Source organism: Cannabis sativa, chromosome 9 (assembly GCF_029168945.1).
Source record: "Cannabis sativa cultivar Pink pepper isolate KNU-18-1 chromosome 9, ASM2916894v1, whole genome shotgun sequence".
NCBI lineage: Eukaryota > Viridiplantae > Streptophyta > Magnoliopsida > Rosales > Cannabaceae > Cannabis > Cannabis sativa.
In genome coordinates, this window is record NC_083609.1 from 57,739,747 (window position 1) to 57,759,044 (window position 19,298).

A 19,298-nucleotide genomic window follows, 5' to 3' on the forward strand; every position below is an offset into this window, starting at 1 on the left:
ATCTTTATGGCAGTCTATATACCTTCTCCTCTAGTTCACTATTTGGAATTGATTAATGAATTAAAACAAGCAACAAATGCCAAGGTCTATAATAGAATCTTTTATAAAAACAATTGAGAATGTAAATCTCCTTTGTTATTGATTCTTAGTTCAAAATGAACTTCTTAGCAATGAATATTCTTTTATATCTTTATGTTTCTCAATGTTGCCTAATGAATATTATTGGTGAAAAAATCTATGCTTAATTAATGTTCTCCACCCCATTAGGCAACTTTACTAAAGATAAACTTTATTGCTATTTAAGATATTCATTTCTTCATTCATGGCATATTGTACTACAACTTCAATTCTTTATCATTCTATAATTTAATTTGTGTCTCAAATTAATATTGTAGTTGAACTCTTATTGTACAAAATGTGATCACTAGAATACATTGATCTTACTGTTCTAATAAGTCATCTTAAGGATGGACCAACAAACTCTTAAAAGAGCAAATGGTTCAATAGCATGTTATTTTAGAAATTGTAAGCAATTACTAAATAACATAACTTATTAGAATTTTACCAATGACTTGTATATTATTAATGATTAGTTATGAATTCTCAATAACCAGTAATCTTAAGGGTTGTTGTGAATCATAATTAATCTAACACTTGAGGTGGAAGTTTGAGAAAATATGAATGATCTTTCTCGGAAACTAGGTTCCTAGATTGATCACTCCCACTGATCAAGTCAATTCTTAATTCCACAATTCTAGTGTTGTGAGATGGATAATAAAATATGTAACCCTTAAACCTTATAGCTTTTTAAATGAAATATGCTCATTTATGGTTTTGGGTCCAGATCTTTTCTTTGACAATTTTACTCGAACTATATATGGGTATTTATAAAATGTATACATGTCATCAAGTCGGTTTTCAACCTTATCACAACTCAAAATATGTTTGAGAAACAACTTTGGTTAGAACACGATTCGATATGTACACCCCATTGAAGAGTATCAATAGAGAAAGATTTAGGAAAGATTAGAGTTTGCTATGTAGGCTCCACCCCATGTCCAAAAAATACTTAGTTTTTTAAATCTGTTACACACTATAATTTAGGTGCACCAAGCATATGTATCGGGCAATGAACCCATGCTTTTAAAGAAACTTTGCAAATAGACTGGGAGTTTATCCATACTCACGAATTTTAATGTAGTATTCTCCATTTTATATTTGATCTCACTATCTTAATATGCAAAATGCACCATTTCTCTACTTAAGATTTAAATGTCTTTGAAACATATAAATCTATACTTTTGTAGAAAAAATTATTTATGTGAGTAATCGTTAAAAAAGAGATGCAAAATTTGAGTCCATGTCTTCAAAATTAATTGACTTGTATGATTTCTAATATGATAGAATTCTAGTATGCACCGATTTGACTTGTTGGAATACATATTCTTAATGAAATTCACATAATGAAATTCACATAAGTTCTAAATAAAGTTAGTAAAATCTAGTGTAACGAAGATCCCCACCATTTACTAACATTTATTCTATTTATGGAGATATGTTCCATAATATTTGGTGCTATAATGTAGAAGAATTCTTATTAATAACACATTTCTTATTGTCAGATTGAACTTGCATATCTTTATGAGTGACATCATTTGTAGTAAAGACCTCTAAATGTGTGTCTAAATCAAGTTTCAATAGAATCTTGGAACATAAAGGTCTTTGCCAATTTTAAAACAAGCCACTACTATATTGCTTGTTCCTTAAACTTCTAAATGTGAGAACTTATCTTGTCTGTGGATAAGATTTTCTCACAGTTACTGACTTTCTTAGGTTTATTGTAAACCTTGCAAGAAATTATGAATGTGGAATAACAATTTAAAATAATCCACTATGTGTTAATAATCACATTAACTATATTAGAATGAATTCATACACAATAAATTAAAATTTATTGGTGATAATAAAGTGATTTATTTTTCTTAATTATACAGTAAAAACTGTATATTCTAAATGAAGTTATCAGAATAAATTTTGAAAATTTCTACTGGTATGGAAGAAATTTATGAATAGTGATGTAATAAAATTACATATATAGTTTTGAGGTTTAAATGAATCATGTTTTTACCAATGAATAAACATGCTTACATATGAAATCTTGTTAAACAAAAATTGCCTGTGGGCTAAATTTTTAATTTAATAAGATTAGATTTAGATGTAGATTATGATAGATTTACATAATTTATGAAAAACTTAAAGTTTAATATTTTTATCTCAATGAAAGGTATGAAACACTTAATTATTTATAAATGTTTCAAAATTTTATACTTTTTGATAAAATTATTAAATTAAATCTACATAATTCCCTGTGGGATAAATTAAGAGAATTTAATTTAACATATTAATTATGTAAAAATAATAAAATCCCTGTAGGGTAAGATTATTATGTTCACATAATTCATGTCCATTATGTGATCTTAATCCACTTAATATATATATAATTTTATATAATTAAGGATGCTGTGGCTACTCCCTAATTATTTAAAATTATGTGGTTCACTAGACACCAAAGTATAAACTGAAGATTAAAATTTTACTAAATCTAAAATTGCCTGTGGGCTAAATTTTAAATTTAATAAAATTAGATGAACCTTATGATAGATTTAATTAAACAATTAGTTTAGGAAAATGAAGGATTATTATCTATCTTTAATTAAATTTGTGATAACACTATTAAATTAAATCCCCATAACTCCATGTGGGGTAAATTAAGAGAATTTAATTTAACATATTATCCTAATTAATTATACAAATATAATAAAATCCCTGTGGGGTAAAATTATTATACCTATATAATTAATTACAAGTTATGTCCATTAAGGTGAATTTTAATTAATGTATAATTTTATACAAATAAGGATGCTGTGGCTACTCCCTAATTATATAAAATTATATTTTCACTTTGACATTAGGTATTGGGCTCTACCTAAAAGTAATTTCGTTGTTAACATAATAAACAATCACTGAGATTAGTGCTCCTAGTGTGGTCGTCCGAAGATCATTAAAAACCGTTCTAGATATGAGCATTTGTCCCAAGTTCATGTTTTCTTATGTCAAACCATAAAATTACTTACATTTTATTCATATTTTATTCATTTTAGGAAGTTTTATGAATATTTTATGAATAATTTTATGAATTTTTATGAAACTTAATGTGCTATAATAAAATATTCAACCTATCTTAATGTTTGAATATTGCTAAATATATCTAGCACTATAAAAAGAATTTATGTATAGCATTTAAATCATACAAATCAAATTTAATTGTATTAAAAATAAATTTGCCAAATAAATACAAATTAAAACAATTATTGTATGATAATAAATTAAATGCTTAATTCCATGACATGTAATTAATTATGCATTTATAACCATATAATATCTTAAATATTTATACTAATAATTAATTTGTATAAATAAGGTAAATATACAAATTAGTACAATTAATTATATGGAATTAATTAAATGCAAAATTAAAGAATATACTTAATGGCAGATTATCAATTAATTTAATCAATAAATTACTTAATTGGTAAATAAATACAATAATTGCGCACTTAATTGTAGAATAATTAAATATTCACATTCTTAAAATATCACAATTATTGTAATTACATGAAAAATTAAAACATGTAATTAATTTACCAAATTAAAAACTTTCCATGATAATTTATTACTAAATAACATATAATATATGAAGATATATGTTAAATAAGAATGGAAAGTTAAACAAATGTAATTTAATTGACTAAATCAACAAAAATAAGGAAATAAAATAAAATTCCAAAAATAAATCAAAGTAACAAAATTTCGGAATTTTCTTAAATTTTTCTTAATTTTCCTTTTTTTTTTTTTTTTTGAAAAACTGCCATGAAAAACAACACCGATGACCAAAATTCATGAAACTAATTCCAAAATGATCTAAATGAATAAATTAAGAGATCCATATTGATTTCAAGCATCGAAAACACGTAAAATGTAGACTTTAATTTCATAAAAAATTCTTTCGGGTCCAATCGTGTTCTTAAGAGAATTTTTTTTTTTAGTTTTCAGATGGGTTTTAAATCCTTTTCATTCATAAAATCGATCTAAAATATTATATGAATATAGTAATGAATAGAGGATTTAAAATAAATACCAAAAATGAAAACGAAAAAATTATAGACCGAAAAATAAAATTTTCATGTATATATATACTCGTATACAATGTATATATACTGCATAAAATCATCATTAATGTATGAAAGAGAGTATTACATACAATTTTATGCAACAAAAATATGAAAGCATTGAGTATTATACATAAACATATATACATGAAAATTATATGTATACACACAGTATATGAATATAAATATGAATGTGCATATATATATGAACATATAGATTATGAAATATTAATATAAAAGTATATATATAAATATGAATATATATACGTAAATGAAAAGAAAATGTATATAAAATATATATACAAACAAAAACCAATACTGGATATATATATACATATATACTTACATATACACATTAAACCATATAAAATATCATAAAGATATATAAAAGAATATGATAATCAATTATATGGAAAGAAATCAATGAATATAATATGAAAGTGTATACTCAGAAACATATATATATTATACGGTATAAATGAATGTATATAATATATATATATGAACGTAAATATGAAGATGAATATATATATATGTGTATATGTAAAGACCGCCTATGAATAGTACTTTGTATTATTAATTATTTAAGGTTTATGTATTAGTAATTATGGAATGCATATTTTGGAAATATATTTTATATATCATATATGTTTTTATGTTATTTTATGTTTAATTATCCAATTTCTGTGTTTGTGTTCGGAAGCGGTGGAAAGCGACGTTGGGGCCTTTAGAGAATTGTATTATATGGTTTAGAATATTTTTTCGGGATATCATTGCTAAGTTTTAGCGGAGTTGGTATTTTCGGGGTGTGGTAAATGACCAATTTGCCCTTGGGAGTTGGTGACTAGCTTTATTAGTTATAAGGGTAATTAGGTCTTTTTCTTTCTAAAACCCTTGTTTTGGCTTTTAGTGATTAATGGCTGCCTTTTTATTATATTGACTTTGATTTAAAAAAAAAAAATAAATTAATAAAAGAAAGAAAACAAGGAGATGAGTTAGAAGAAGCTTAGTAGTGAAGTCTCTATTTTCATCTCTCTTTTCCCTCTTTCTTTCGATCCATCAACCAGCAAGGAAGGAGGTTATTTCTTGCTGAAATCTTTGAATTCTAGTTGAGTTTGAAGTTCCAATTCAAGGTATTTCCTCTTGCTCTCCTCTCTTAAGTTTTCTTTAGTCTAGGTTAGGTTTTTACATGTGAATTTAGGTTCTAGGTGGCTGTGTGGATTGAAATGGTATAACTTGGTATTCTGGAAATGGTTTTAGGTTGTTTGAGCTCATTTGAATTGAAATTGAAGGTTAATTTAAGGTTTGAGTTTGTGAACTCAAACTTAGCTCTCTAATGGTGGATTGAAAATTTGTGTGAATTGCTGAGTTTTATTGATTGGGATTGATCTAGTATGATGTTTACAGGTGTTCTGGAAGTTATTGTGAAGTTTGGGGTTGTTTTGAATTAAGGGGAAGAATTTTTGGGTTCCCGGCGACCGGAATTCCGGTTCCTGGGGCCCTGTTGCAACCGGTCGACCGGTTGGTCCCAGGAACCGGACCTCCGGTTGGGAACCGGCCTGCCGGTTGGGGCTTTTTCCCGAGCCCTAGTTTTTCCCGTTTTTAAGTAAATTAGAGTGTTGGCATCCTTTTCATCGATAGGGTTAAGCTTAGTTTGAATTTTAAATCCCCGATAAGTATTTTAGCGAGTCTCTCATCGGATTTTAAACATTATGGTTTAGGGCCCTGTAAAACGTCGAGCTGCACTTCCACTCAGGCTGACCGGCACACTTGAGCAAGGAACGAGGTAAGATAGCGTAAGAATATATATATGAATGTTTATGCTTGTTTTGGATGTTAATGTAATTACGGTGTTACCAACACGAGTACCCAGGGTACGTCGTGTTCGTGGTACAACACTTAGTAATTCCCGGGAGTACAGTTAAGGCTCTACCAACACAAGTACAGAGTTGGTACTTTAGTGCATTTGGTATAGTAGTCGTACTACCCTTAAAGAACGTTCTTAATCATTTGGTGAGCTTCGTTGTTAGGCTCAGGGCAGCTTAATCATAAAGCTGGCAACGTGTTACTTTCGTATATTTCTTGCATATCTTACTGAGTCTGTTGACTCATCAGTTTGCTACCTTGTGTAGGTAAAGGAAAAGCAAAGCTGGAGGAACAGTGAGGTGGAACTTGGCATGATTGTACATATCGCGGCAGTGCAACCTGGAGGGTTTCGGTTTATAAATATTTTGGAGTCTGTATTTTGAGGATGCTTGTCCGCTAAATTTTTAAAAAAAATATATATATGTACATATTAGTAAAATATTTTAATTAGTATTTTGATACTCGGGATCCCGATTCGTATAATTATTAAATATATTAATTATCAAAATTTAGACTTCGTATATTATTATTTTAAAATGCGAGCGTTACAGTATATATTAAAAAATTGAGTATATGAATATATATATAATCGGGAATTATATAATATGAAAGTATATATATGAAATATATATTATATTATAAATGAAGAATCCCGTAAATGTATGTATATATATATATGAAAACTCAAAATAAATCAAGGCAGAGATATATAATCCGCTCTGATACCAACTGTTAGACATTTATATGTATAATATAAAATATATGATGTGTATATAACATGCGGAATAAATAAACATATACACTATATGAATATAAGGATCGAAATACCTCCAGCCATTGATTCTTTGAGCATTAATCCCACATAAGCTTGATCTGCAAAAGAAACCGATTGATGTGGGTAATCGGGCTTCCTCGCTCTCTCAACTCTCTTTAGATGGATTTTGCTGTTATGAACAGAATGAGTGAGGAGCTCGGGGACCGAGACCCTATATTTATAGGTGAGATACTCCATCAGTATCTGCGCCACATTAATTGTCAGAATATTTTGACAATTAATTCAGGAAATCAAATCAGGTAATGAATATAGAAATCTGACCATATATAGAATATTACATAATTGATTTTGTCCAGATTCAATGAATATAAAATATTCATGTAACAGAAAATCAATTATTTATTTATTTCCTTAAATAGAAAATCATTTCCTTAATTAGAAAATAATTTCCATAAATAAAATATTCTAATAATATATTCTATTATCTTCCCACATTACTCAAATTCTAACAATTAAAAACCACATTTAATCAATTCAATCTGACTACTTGGAACTCATTTGACTCAAATAAGACATCCATATCACATTTTTCAAGTAAATTTTTTATACTAACTAAACCTAAATAATTAGAAATATTAAAAAATTTTATGTAAAAAAGCACTACTAGTTTTCACTAATTTGCTAAAAAAGACCAGCTAGGATATCGTAATCACAATAAAGTTTAGGGTATTTGGAAAATTATAGAAGAATTGGATTTGGTGCAATTGAATATATATAATTACACAATTGTGTAATTAGAAATAATTACAATTATCTTCAATTCTCAAGAATTGGGTTAACACTGTATAATTGCTAAAAATTTTTTATTTTAAATATTATCTATTAAAAAATATTTTTTTTTATACTACTTATTTTGTTAACAATATATTATAAGTTTATATATAATTACCATCTTATATCTAAACACACTTAATTTAATTACACAACAATAAAATTCATTGTTTTTAGTAGTGGGCATGTATAAAAATATTGTTTTTTTTTTCCTTTTTTTTTTTTTCCTTTTTAAAGAATGAAAATATAGATTTTGTTACTCTGAGGGAAATAGAAAATATGTTATTTTCTCAACCCTTTAAAATCTTTTTTTTTTTTTTGCTGGAACTTTAAAAATCTATTTAAGTATATATTTTATTAAGTAAAACTAAAATTATTATAATATAAAAACAAACATATTCATCCACATCTAAATATATATTTGATAAATTAATACATTTCAACATCTTATACTCAAATTTATATACCTTTCATTTTTATTGATATAATATATAAAAGGGAAAACATACACAATCCCATTTTTTTTTTATTTCTACTAGTGATACATAGAGATTGTACTTAAATACACTTAACAATAGAATTAAATAGGTTTAGCCTTTAGATATGGCAATCAATGGAAATTGGTGGCTTGTTAACCAATTTGAGGAGTCCTAGTAACAATTCCATTTTCATTAACACGAACACGAACCCGGTCACAACGAAATTGAGTGTCACCTTGGGCATCCTCTGCCACAACAATGGCATTCACTGCAGAATTTTCTCGCTCAATAGTCTCTTTAGCAACCTCACCTTCCACTCCTACCAGCTCAGGCCATGATGTCTTCCCTGCAAAATATATAAAATTATATAATTGTAATTAATATTTATTAGATACTTTTTGTAAATTGAAGATTAATTATATAATGACTTGACCAAATAATAAAAAGAGTTGTTGTGAGCTAAAAGTACATGTCTTTTGCGATTAAGTTGTCTAGGAGTGTTATAGTTAACAAAAAATAACTAACACTTTGTTCAGAGAGTATTAGAGAGTCACACATTGTTAATGTATGAAAAATAATAACATAAATAAAATACATGAGGTACTTCTCTAATTGCTAATTAATTTTAAGATAAAATTCTATACATATCTTATCATACACCTCACTTTATCCTACTTTATAATGACACACTTTTTATACATATTTGTTTAGAGTTTATTAATTAATTGAATTAACATTTAATTAAAATTAAAATTTATATAAAAAATAATTATCTAATTTTATTTATATATACTTTTAAATAATTATTTAAGTTATATTTTAATAAATAAATTAAATTTAAATATTTAAAACTGTTTTTTTAAAAAAATAATTAATTAATTGATTTAACAGTAATAGTTTTCACTGCTAACTTTAACGAAAAAATAAAAATTGTTAAATTAATAATTTTTGTTAAATAGTCACATTTAATATAATATATATATATATATATATTATATTTGATTATTAAGAGATAAATATATGTACCTTCACAACTCATATCTTTTGCTAGCTGAGTTTCTGATCTCTTGCAATATGATGAGTAAACTATATATGTATATATATAGGCAGATTATGATTTTGAGAATTAGAGAGATCTAGATGTCCTATTTATAGAATTTTGAGTCCAACCTAATATTTATGACTTGGTTGGCTTGCCCTAAATTATGTATACACATATTTTTTAATTACTATATATATCTGTACGTAGTGTTTGTCTATTATTGACTATACATATACCACCACCATTATTGACATTTTATTGTGTGTTTTTTTTTTTTGTTGTACTTATCTTTCTTATAGTGTATATGTATGTATGTTTATCTTAAATATATCATACACGTATAAATTAGATAAGTACAAAGAGAAAACACAACAAAATGTCAATAAATGCACACACAATATAGACTATAATATATTACTAACACCAAGAGTATTTTATATGCTTTTTGTATTAGATTCTTAGCATATCCTAATTAACAGATTGTTCCTATTAATTTGTATATGAAATATAAATTTTGTAAGTAATATAAAATTTTCAAATAATTAATAATGATGTGAATTTATCAAATGTATATAACTTATGGTTTAGTAAAGCATTTTTTTTAGTTAAATAATGGCCTATCTTGATTAAAAGAGGTTCTTGTAACGATTACTGATGTCAGCATCGCATCGTAAATTTATGAATAATTTTAATTAATAGGTCAAAAAATAAAAATAAAAATATAAATATAAAGTTATTTATATGCGCAGATAGAATAAAAATATAAAAAAATATGATAATTATTAATATGAAGCTCAGAAATTAAGAGCTTACGAGTGTGGAACAAGATTATGAATTTTAAATTTGATAGGTACTCAACTTCATTTTTTATTATATTCTGTTCATACTAAACTACATAGATACATACATATTTTAAGTTCTAATTACCCAACGAAACCATAAAACTTATAGATCTTGTCTCTTGAATTTTTTTGTTTGATAAATATATTTGCCAAAATAAAATAAATATCGAGAACATTTTCTTATGTTACACCTTATCTAAAAATTTAATGGTTTGATATGTTTTATCAAATTAAATTAATAAAATAAATCTAATTCAAACGTGTATATAAATGTATATATATCTTTATATATTAAAAATGCCTATCTAACGGCAATTCTTGGTTTAACAGAATATTCTTAAAAATAAAAAGAATATTCTGTTAAATTTAACGATTAGGTTTGATCTCCCATTAACAAATAAACCCAATAATTAAACCCAAAAAATTAAACAATCTTTTAAATATTAATAATCTTTTTTTAAATGAAAAAAATCATTTTACCCACATATCTCTCTAACAAACCTATTTTGGGAGAATATTAATATTTTTTTTTATTTATTTTTTAAAAAAGAAAAATCTTTATATATTAAAGTTAACATTACGTTATCTAATATTTTCTCTGGATAAGCATAGGAAGCAGAAATACCACTTCTATCTTTGTGTGATTGCAGATATACCACTTCTGTCATTGACCCACTTTTTAGCTTTATAAATGGAGATGTTCATATAATATTAACACTTTACAGAATATTTATAAATATAAACTTACATTACAATGCTATGTTAAAAAAAGAACTAAATAGAATAATCTACTACTCCAATAATAAATTTATTTACAATTTTATAATTACACTAATATTATTTTTAATACATTATTAAATAATATTTCAAATATAAATATTTAATTTTTTCAAACAAAAAATTTGTAATCTTTAAAAATAAAATACATTCAAAATCTTAAAAATACCAAAATCTTAAATAAAACTAGCAATACGTGGCTCGGCACGTACATTCACCTAGTTCAATGTATATGCGTGTATTCTTTCTTGTACAGTTGTACTTTAATACATAAAAAATTATATAAATGTATATATAATACACAAGTGTCAAATGTTTATTAACTCTTCAAAATCTATAAATAGGGCATCTCTCTAATCTATTCTCAAAATCAAATATATCAATACATAGATCTATAAACATATACTCTCCAATCTGCATCGTATATTTCAAAGGCTTCATCTTTATATTGTTTTAGCAAAGATGAGTTGTGAAGGTATCAAAATTTACCAAACTTTTTTACCATTTTTCTTTTAATTTATAAATGTCACAAATGTTTAATATTATATAAATTTTGACAGGAAAGACAATATGGCCCGAGTTGCTAGGAGTGAGTGGCGAGGTTGCTAAAGAGACTATTGAAAGGGAAAATTCTGCAGTGACCGCCATTGTTGTTTCGGAAAATTTTAATGGTGATTTTCAGTTTCGGTGTGATAGGGTTCGTATTGTGGTTGATGAGAGTGGAGTTGTTACCACAACTCCTCAAGTTGGTTAATTATAAAGCCATTCTCTATTAAATTGATGTGTTAAGTTATTATTTATGTATTATTTTCTATATATTATTGTTGTGTTGTAATAAGAAAATTGGAATGTGTATGTATGTTATTTGTTTTACATCAATAAGATCCTTGTAAATGATCAAATATAAGATATTGAAATGAATTATTTTGTGAACTAAAATTGAAAATTAAGTAGTTTTGCTTTGATGGGTATGCTTTCAAAAATTTTGATTCAAATCTCAATTAAAACACTTTTAATATATTTTTTATTGCATAATTTCTTCCTTTGATAAAATTTCCTTAATTAGCATTAAAAATTAGAAGACCAAAATAATAACATAGCTACTTGATATGAATCGTAATAAAGCTAAAAGCGCAAAGGCAAAGAAAAAGGCAACTTAGCATAGAAAAATAGTTTAGTTGGTGCTCCTAAACATGGAAGCGGATCTTCTGTCTAGGATTCTTGTCCATTTTGCTGTCCACCCAATTAAAATAGTCCAAGTCATTAATGAATTAATATTACCATTTTAACATCTATCTTTTTGTTAACAGTACTGTTAAGAGTATAAGTATTAATATAATACATATATTTGTTTAATAAATAAGGACATATTAGTGCAGTGAGACCTAACTATGAAATTTTTAAATTTGATTCAAGTGAAAAACACTTTCTTATTATTTTGTTATTATTTTTGTTTGGCAGATTATTATTATTATTATTATTTTTTTTTTATTTTTATTTTTTTTCTTTTTTACTTTATCCAACAAAATGGTTTTTCATATGTAAAAACAAGTTATATGATTTCAAATTAAATTGTATTATATATTTAATTGATGAAAAAATTAATCCTATTATAAATATATATTGAAATATATATCTATTAAATAATAATAATAATAATATATTTGAACCCAATTCCATATTCTTTTTCGAATTTTACTATAATTTTTTACTTCAAAAACTAAGCTTAATTGAAAAGAAATACATAAAATAATATACTACACTAAAAAAACATTTCTCTCTAGTCATTTTAGATATCATGCACGTATATCTAGTGTTCTTCATTTTCAAATTGATGAAGTTCAAATATATAATTTTTTTGTAGAGAATAAATTTGCTAGATATCATAAAACAACCAATTTTACTTATATTTAATTATATGCATAAGTGATTAAAGAATTGAACTATCTTATTTAAAAAAAAAAATCATCAAATTGATCAATAAGTATACATAACCATGAGTAGAAGTAAGAACAATTCTTACTGAAAAAATAATAATAAAAAATAAGACTGATTATTGTATTAAAAATATGAAAAAAGGAAATTATTTATAACATAAATATCTAATTTAATTCTTAGATGCAGATAAATACTTAAATTTATTTTTTACAGTAATAATATCAATTAAAAATGAGACATGAATAATGACTTGACACTTAAATATTTACACGTTAATTTATTTTAAAAATAAAAAAGTAAAACAAAATATAAAAAGTAAAACAAAATATAGAAAGTTAATTTATTATTTTTTTTTTTTTTTAAAAAAAAGAGAGAATATGAGAAGTCTTAGTTTCATTCTTTCATAATAGAAAGAAAAGTGGACCCTAAATTAATGTGTATTTGATACTCAGCATTTATTATTAAAATATGTAATATATATTAACAAAGAAGTTAACAGAATGAATATCTAGAAATTAAGTTAAAGTTTTACTATTAATTTATTAATGACATGGAGTATTTTAATTGGGTGGACAGCAAAATGGACAGGAATCCTAGACAGAGGATCCACTTCCCCTAAACATCTTGATACAAGCAAATGCAATCTGAAAAAATTTAGACCTTGTTATGCACTTAAATGAAGAAGTTAAGAGGAAGCAATAAACCTTGCACCAATCATTAATTTTGCCATGAAAGATCCAAAAGAGTTCGTTGTGGCAGTGTCAATATTGAGCCCAAAACCAATCCTTGTTTGTTTGTAACACAACTCCATTTTTATATTTTGGTGTCACTTTAAATACACGCTTACATTCACATAAAGTTAGATCTCATCTAGAAAGTATAGAGCGAGATTATTAGAGCATCACTAATGTTGTCGGGAGAATTGTTTGTCAATGTGGTCGGGTCAAGTTAGTGAAGTAGAGGGATTTATTTCTCAAATAATTAGGAAGTATTGCTTGACAATAATAACATAACCAGTAGTTATTATTATTGATGTTCTTAATAGTACCTTTTACTTGAACATCCTTAAATCGAGCTAAAAATAAAAAAAATTAAAGTAATTTTTCTCTTATAACGAATTGAAAAATTAAAGTAAGAGAGACAGAATGAAAAATAAGAAAGTTGAGAGATAGAGAGAATATCAACATTTTGTGATCCAAACGACGTGTAGTTTCTTTATCTCAGTAATATTTTGTGATCTAACCGACACGTAGTTTATTTTGTTTTGGGTAAAACATTTTGTGAACAAAACGACGTGTAGTTAATACTTAAACCTTCTTAAAAGAAAGGGCAACAAACAACACTATGAAAACCCTAGAGCAGGAATCTAGGGTTTTACATGTATATATAGGACGCCGTATTCGCTTCAGAAATCTTAGGGTTGAGGTTGAGGTTGAGGTTGAGCTAGGGCTTCTCATATTCTAAGCATCCACTTCCTCTAGATCTTCATTGAGGTTCATATTCTGTTTACTTTCATTCTGCTTCTGATTTTAATATGTGTTTACATATGAATACTGAGATTTCTATGATAATCTTTAGTTTTGACCATTTGGTGTGACTGATGTAGATTCCAGTGAGTAGTGAAATGTAACTACTGCTATTGGACACTATTATTGGTGATTTTGGTTAGTGTAATGCTTGATTGAGAGCTCATTCTTCTTAATTTCGTTTTTCTTTAATCTGGATTTTTTTTTCTATATTATTTATGATTTTTTTAGTGGATTTTAGCTAGAAATTATGTTAATTCATGATAATTTAGACTGATTTTTGCACATTTAACTTGGATACATTTGAGAAAGATGGTGGTTTGATGCCTCTTTGAGTAGTCAAATGAATATTAACAGTTTCATATCTGACTTAGTTAAGGGGCAAAGATTAATTCAATAAAAAAGAGGCCGTACTGGTCTCTTTTTTCCTTATCTGAGGCATTTTGAGGAGTCCTGCAAATTTTCTTTGCAGTTCTCTCAAGCATCCTCGGACATTTTTCACTTTCTCATTTGTATATTTGTGTTTTATTCACTTTTTTTCTGTATTTATTGCAAAATTCTCTTATGTTGTAATTGCCCTCGAATAACTGGAAGGTGGTCTTTTTTTAAACCCACATTTGGTTCAGACAGGGGCATATATCATCTCGAAGCGGTTTGAGGGGAAGGAATAGTTTGTTATCCTTTTCCTAGGATCTTTTTTATAAGATCAGCTTCAAACATTGTCTTCATTTTGCTGACATTGTTTTGTGAAATCTTCTGTTGTGTTCGTTAGTTAAGGTTTGATGTTCGAGTCCTTAGGTAGCTACGAGCAATTGTAAATATTGCAAGGTTTAGGCCAAGTTCATAGTTATCATCAAATTTATTGTTCGAAAGAGAGTTGGAAGTGATGATTTTTTCCCCAGATGATCGAAGCTGATTATACTGAGCGCTATTATTTAGTTTATCATTCATTTGATATTCCAAGCCAGAATTCTGATCCACTCTTTTATCAAACTAAGTTGTTTTTGTATTGTTTTTATGAAACTTAATTATGGAATTGATGACTATTTCCCCAGATGATCGAAGCTGATTTAATTGAGCGCACTTTTTGTCTCTTTCGAGAGACCAAGCCAATATATCTGATCCATTTTTATGATTTTTTTTTTTGTTTTAGATGAATTGGTGTATTAGTATCAAGATAAATTTATTTTTGAATTAGAGAAATTAGATGGAGTTGATGATTTTTTCCCCAGATGATCGAAGTTGATTATATTGAGCGCATTTATTAATCTCTTTCGAGAGACCAAGCCAATATTCTGATCCATCTTCATAATTTTTTTTTATCTCTGTGTTAAAATAGATTAATTTGTGTTTTATTTTCTATCTAAATAGGATTGAAGTTTTTTAAATTAGTATAAATTTGATGGAGTTGATGACTTTTTCCCCAGATGATCGAAGTTGATTATACTGAGCGCATTATTAATCTCTTTCGAGAGACCAAGCCAATATTCTGATCCATTTTCATAGTTTGTGTTTTAATCTTTGTGTTAAAATAGATTAATTTTTGTTTTAGTTTCTAAATAGAACTTTAGACATTAAAATTAAGAGTAAATTAGATGGAATTGATGACTTTTTCCCCAGATGATCGAAGTTGATTATACTGAGCGCATTATTTATCTCTTTCAAGAGACCAAGCCAATATTCTGATCCATCTTTATACATTATGTTTTGTTTGATTTTTATTTAGATAATTTATCTTTTATTTTTCTATATAAATATATCTATTTTTATAATTTAAATTCGGATAAACAAGATGGAATTGATGACTTTTTCCCCAGATGATCGAAGTTGATTATACTGAGCGCATTATTAATCTCTTTCGAGAGACCAAGCCAATATTCTGATCCATCCCAATATAACTTTTCTCAAAACAAAATCCAGAAATTATGTGTTTAGATGTAGGTATTTTCATGTTTCATATTGCATTGTAAATTGTGTTGTCAACCTTGTTAAAATGATAGAAACATTAATATGTGCAGATGTGAAGATAACTATCTGTTTGCCAAAAGAGCACTCTAGGGTGACCAACATCCTATGTTGCTAATGGTGTAAATGAATATCGGGTCTCACATATTATAATGTAAATCCGCTACTTACTTGCACCGATGAAATGGTTGTTTGGTACCATGTGCTCTAGAGCAATGCAATTTGTCTTCACCCATTCATTTGTTGTTGGCTATGAGGCTATTTTTGTCTCGATGGAATTAGGCATTCCGAGCCATATGACACTACATGAAAAGTTGGATTTTGCAAAATGCTGCTAAGTATGTTTCTTAACTACTCACGTGGTGCCACGTGGCTCGGAATGCTCAATTCCATTTGGACCTGAGTTAGTCCGGATAAAAAGTATAATTTTGTGATTCAGGAATCTTTTGGTACACTAGTTTTTAATAACTCAATGTATAATGCATACATATGTATATGTATCAATTAAAGGTGTTTTTGGACATGGAAAAGAAGTGCATGGAAAGGTGAAAATGAGCTACTCTGGCTGATTGAAGGCCATAATTCTACATAATGACCGTGACCTTGTTCTCTATTATTTTACTAGAGTTTATTGTTCTTACACAGAAATTGTCATTGTGTCTTTGTTTTTCTTCAATAAAGACTGCCAATATATTTTCATATACACTGAAGATATGTAATTTTTTTTTCTGTAAGAAAGTTGTTTATTATCTTCTTCAATAGAGGAATGGCAACCCACTTCAATTAATTATGAGTTTCACCTTATTAAAAATGATTTAACACACTAGTGTATTATATTAGTGTGTATTTTATGTGCACATATCATTATTCTCCATACAATGGTTTTGATTGTAGTTGAAAGAGAAACTTTAGAGTTGGAGAGTTCGGAAACTTCATATTTTGTTCAATTTGATCACTATTTTTTTGACAGCATAATTAGTCAAATCAATGAGATTATTGAAGCATAAATATTGTAAGTTAACAAATTTTTGATTCATACTTTCATCAATAAATTAACCCTAAACCCTATTGGGGATATTTCTGCTGGTTTGTAATAAATATTTACGTATGGGGGATATTTTTCAGAAATCAAAATTCAGAACTAAAATTCTACAATTGGCATAGTGGTTAAAAGTTACATTTATTATTTTATTTTATTAGGAGAAAATTCTTTGTTCGATTACATTTGTATGAAGTTGTTATTGTTTCGTGAGTGAACATTCTATTTATCTCCATAAGGGTAAGATCATGTTTAAGTTGATATCACAATTGTTAATTATTGGCCAATTACACTGTTAAAGAAAGACCAATAAGCTCATGGCTCATGATAACAAAACAACCTCGGAGAACTGGTGAGGCAACCAAACACAAATGGGCAAAGAGCAAAACATAGTTCAAAACAGTGAAGGAGACAGGACAAGGACACACCACCATTTGAGAAAAATTTGACCTCAAAAAATGTTCGAGTGCAACGGAGCCAGAACGCTTGAAATGTAATCAAGTAGCAAGAATCACACACTCTAAAGCCCACACACCTGCACGAGAAAGGCCACCACACAACTCCAACCACAAAATCAGCAAGGGAAGCAGAGCTAATGAACTCCATTGCCTGATGGCCAAAGGCGCTTCACCCGAGACCCACAACCACCGCGACGGACTCCAACAGAAGAGAATGGAGCTCGTCACATTCGAGAAATCATGAGATTCTCTATCACTACCCTCATCAAATATTAGGTGGGGTTAGAAACCATAAGAATTGAAGAAGTGTTCAGTTTTGTTTTCAAATCCACTCTTAATATGTGTTTATTTATGTAAATTTTTTTTAATTAAGCGTTTCTATATTACAAATTATGATTTGAGACTTGAACTCAAAATATTCAATACACACGCACCCCTTAACCGCTTGATCTAACCTCAATTGATTTTTGAAGAGAATGTATGTAGATTTTTGAAAAGACTCAATTATATAACTTTTACAGCTTATATATTGACATATAATTAAAATTAGAGAAGTTGCTCTTTGTAATTGGCAATTTGCTATATCTAGTTTACATGGTGATGGTTTATTAGTGAATGTACAAAAATATTTAAAATCCAAAGAAAAACTTTACAATAGCTCAAAATCTTTTTTTGAAAAAAAAAAATTGAAAGAAAAACTTTACCCTTCTAGAAATACATGTATAAAAAAAAAACTCATTTTTATCTTCACACCCAATTTTGAGTGGATTTATATATAATCTATTCTTGAAATGTTTTTTTTGGTCAGAATTGTGAGAGTAGATTTTATCAAATGTAATTCTAAAATTAGCAAGAAATATAAAAATAAGAAAACCAATGAACAATTATGAAAAAATAAATAATACAATGATCTCAAAAAAACATGATAAAACTATATTTTGAGCTGATAATTAATGGAATTCTAATAATTTAGGGGTAAAATAAATATTTTCAAGTTTAGTATAAAACACATCATTAACAAATCAAACACTCCTCATAAAGTTGACAATCAAACAATACAATAATTCATATATTGAAAAATTAAATATTACAAGATGAATGTGTTGTGTGACACCCCATGATGTCACTAAAAAAATCAATCAAAATAAAAATAAAACGAGTTAAAAAAAACTCATCATTTACATTGAAAAAAACGAAGCAAAACAATTTAAATCAAAAGAGAATTCCCATTGCAAGAGCTCCAAGGGATGCAAATACGGCGGGAACAAAGGCGGTGGCATCGGATGTAGGGCTAGGAGCCGGTGCATCGGCTGCAGCCACATTTTGGATGGCGGACACAGCCATCACTGCGACGACCAAAGTCGAAAAAAGCCTCATTCTGATTGGAGCCATTATTGTTGGGAAAAAGAGAGGTAAAAGAAAGAAAATGTTGAGATTGATGAGAGAATTGTGGTTGGTTTATTTTGTGGTGAATTGGGTGTTATTGTTATGTATTTATAGTAAGAAAGATAATTGAGTTTTGGGAAAATGT

At 27.2% G+C, this 19,298-nt stretch overlaps 1 protein-coding gene, 1 long non-coding RNA gene and 8 other non-coding genes across 10 annotated transcripts; 8 read left to right on the forward strand and 2 right to left on the reverse strand.

Annotated features, from left to right (window-relative positions):
- Positions 1-8,148: 8,148 nt before the first annotated feature.
- On the reverse strand, positions 8,149-9,667 carry LOC133030737 (uncharacterized). The gene is made up of 2 exons (XR_009684274.1): positions 9,207-9,667; positions 8,149-8,526 (listed from the first exon to the last, which is right to left on the reverse strand). It is a non-coding gene; the product is annotated as an uncharacterized LOC133030737 (long non-coding RNA).
- Positions 9,668-14,668: 5,001 nt separating this feature from the next.
- LOC115724353 (small nucleolar RNA U19) lies at positions 14,669-14,802 on the forward strand. Its single transcript, XR_004013149.1, has one exon. It is a non-coding gene; the product is annotated as a small nucleolar RNA U19 (small nucleolar RNA).
- Positions 14,803-14,877: 75 nt separating this feature from the next.
- LOC115724363 (small nucleolar RNA snoR138) lies at positions 14,878-15,027 on the forward strand. Its single transcript, XR_004013156.2, has one exon. It is a non-coding gene; the product is annotated as a small nucleolar RNA snoR138 (small nucleolar RNA).
- Positions 15,028-15,182: 155 nt separating this feature from the next.
- LOC115724329 (small nucleolar RNA Z103) lies at positions 15,183-15,286 on the forward strand. Its single transcript, XR_004013126.1, has one exon. It is a non-coding gene; the product is annotated as a small nucleolar RNA Z103 (small nucleolar RNA).
- Positions 15,287-15,335: 49 nt separating this feature from the next.
- Positions 15,336-15,432, forward strand: LOC115724330 (small nucleolar RNA Z103). Its single transcript, XR_004013127.2, has one exon. It is a non-coding gene; the product is annotated as a small nucleolar RNA Z103 (small nucleolar RNA).
- An 80-nt stretch (positions 15,433-15,512) lies between these two features.
- Positions 15,513-15,609, forward strand: LOC115724326 (small nucleolar RNA Z103). Its single transcript, XR_004013123.2, has one exon. It is a non-coding gene; the product is annotated as a small nucleolar RNA Z103 (small nucleolar RNA).
- Positions 15,610-15,707: 98 nt separating this feature from the next.
- Positions 15,708-15,803, forward strand: LOC115724327 (small nucleolar RNA Z103). Its single transcript, XR_004013124.1, has one exon. It is a non-coding gene; the product is annotated as a small nucleolar RNA Z103 (small nucleolar RNA).
- Positions 15,804-15,900: 97 nt separating this feature from the next.
- On the forward strand, positions 15,901-15,996 carry LOC133031629 (small nucleolar RNA Z103). The gene has a single exon (XR_009684731.1). It is a non-coding gene; the product is annotated as a small nucleolar RNA Z103 (small nucleolar RNA).
- A 101-nt stretch (positions 15,997-16,097) lies between these two features.
- On the forward strand, positions 16,098-16,193 carry LOC133031628 (small nucleolar RNA Z103). Its single transcript, XR_009684730.1, has one exon. It is a non-coding gene; the product is annotated as a small nucleolar RNA Z103 (small nucleolar RNA).
- Positions 16,194-18,781: 2,588 nt separating this feature from the next.
- Positions 18,782-19,244, reverse strand: LOC115721843 (arabinogalactan protein 13-like). Its single transcript, XM_030650931.2, has one exon. It carries the CDS (start codon positions 19,157-19,159, stop codon positions 18,980-18,982), a length of 180 nt encoding a protein of 59 aa, XP_030506791.1. The 5' UTR covers positions 19,160-19,244; the 3' UTR covers positions 18,782-18,979.
- Positions 19,245-19,298: the final 54 nt, after the last annotated feature.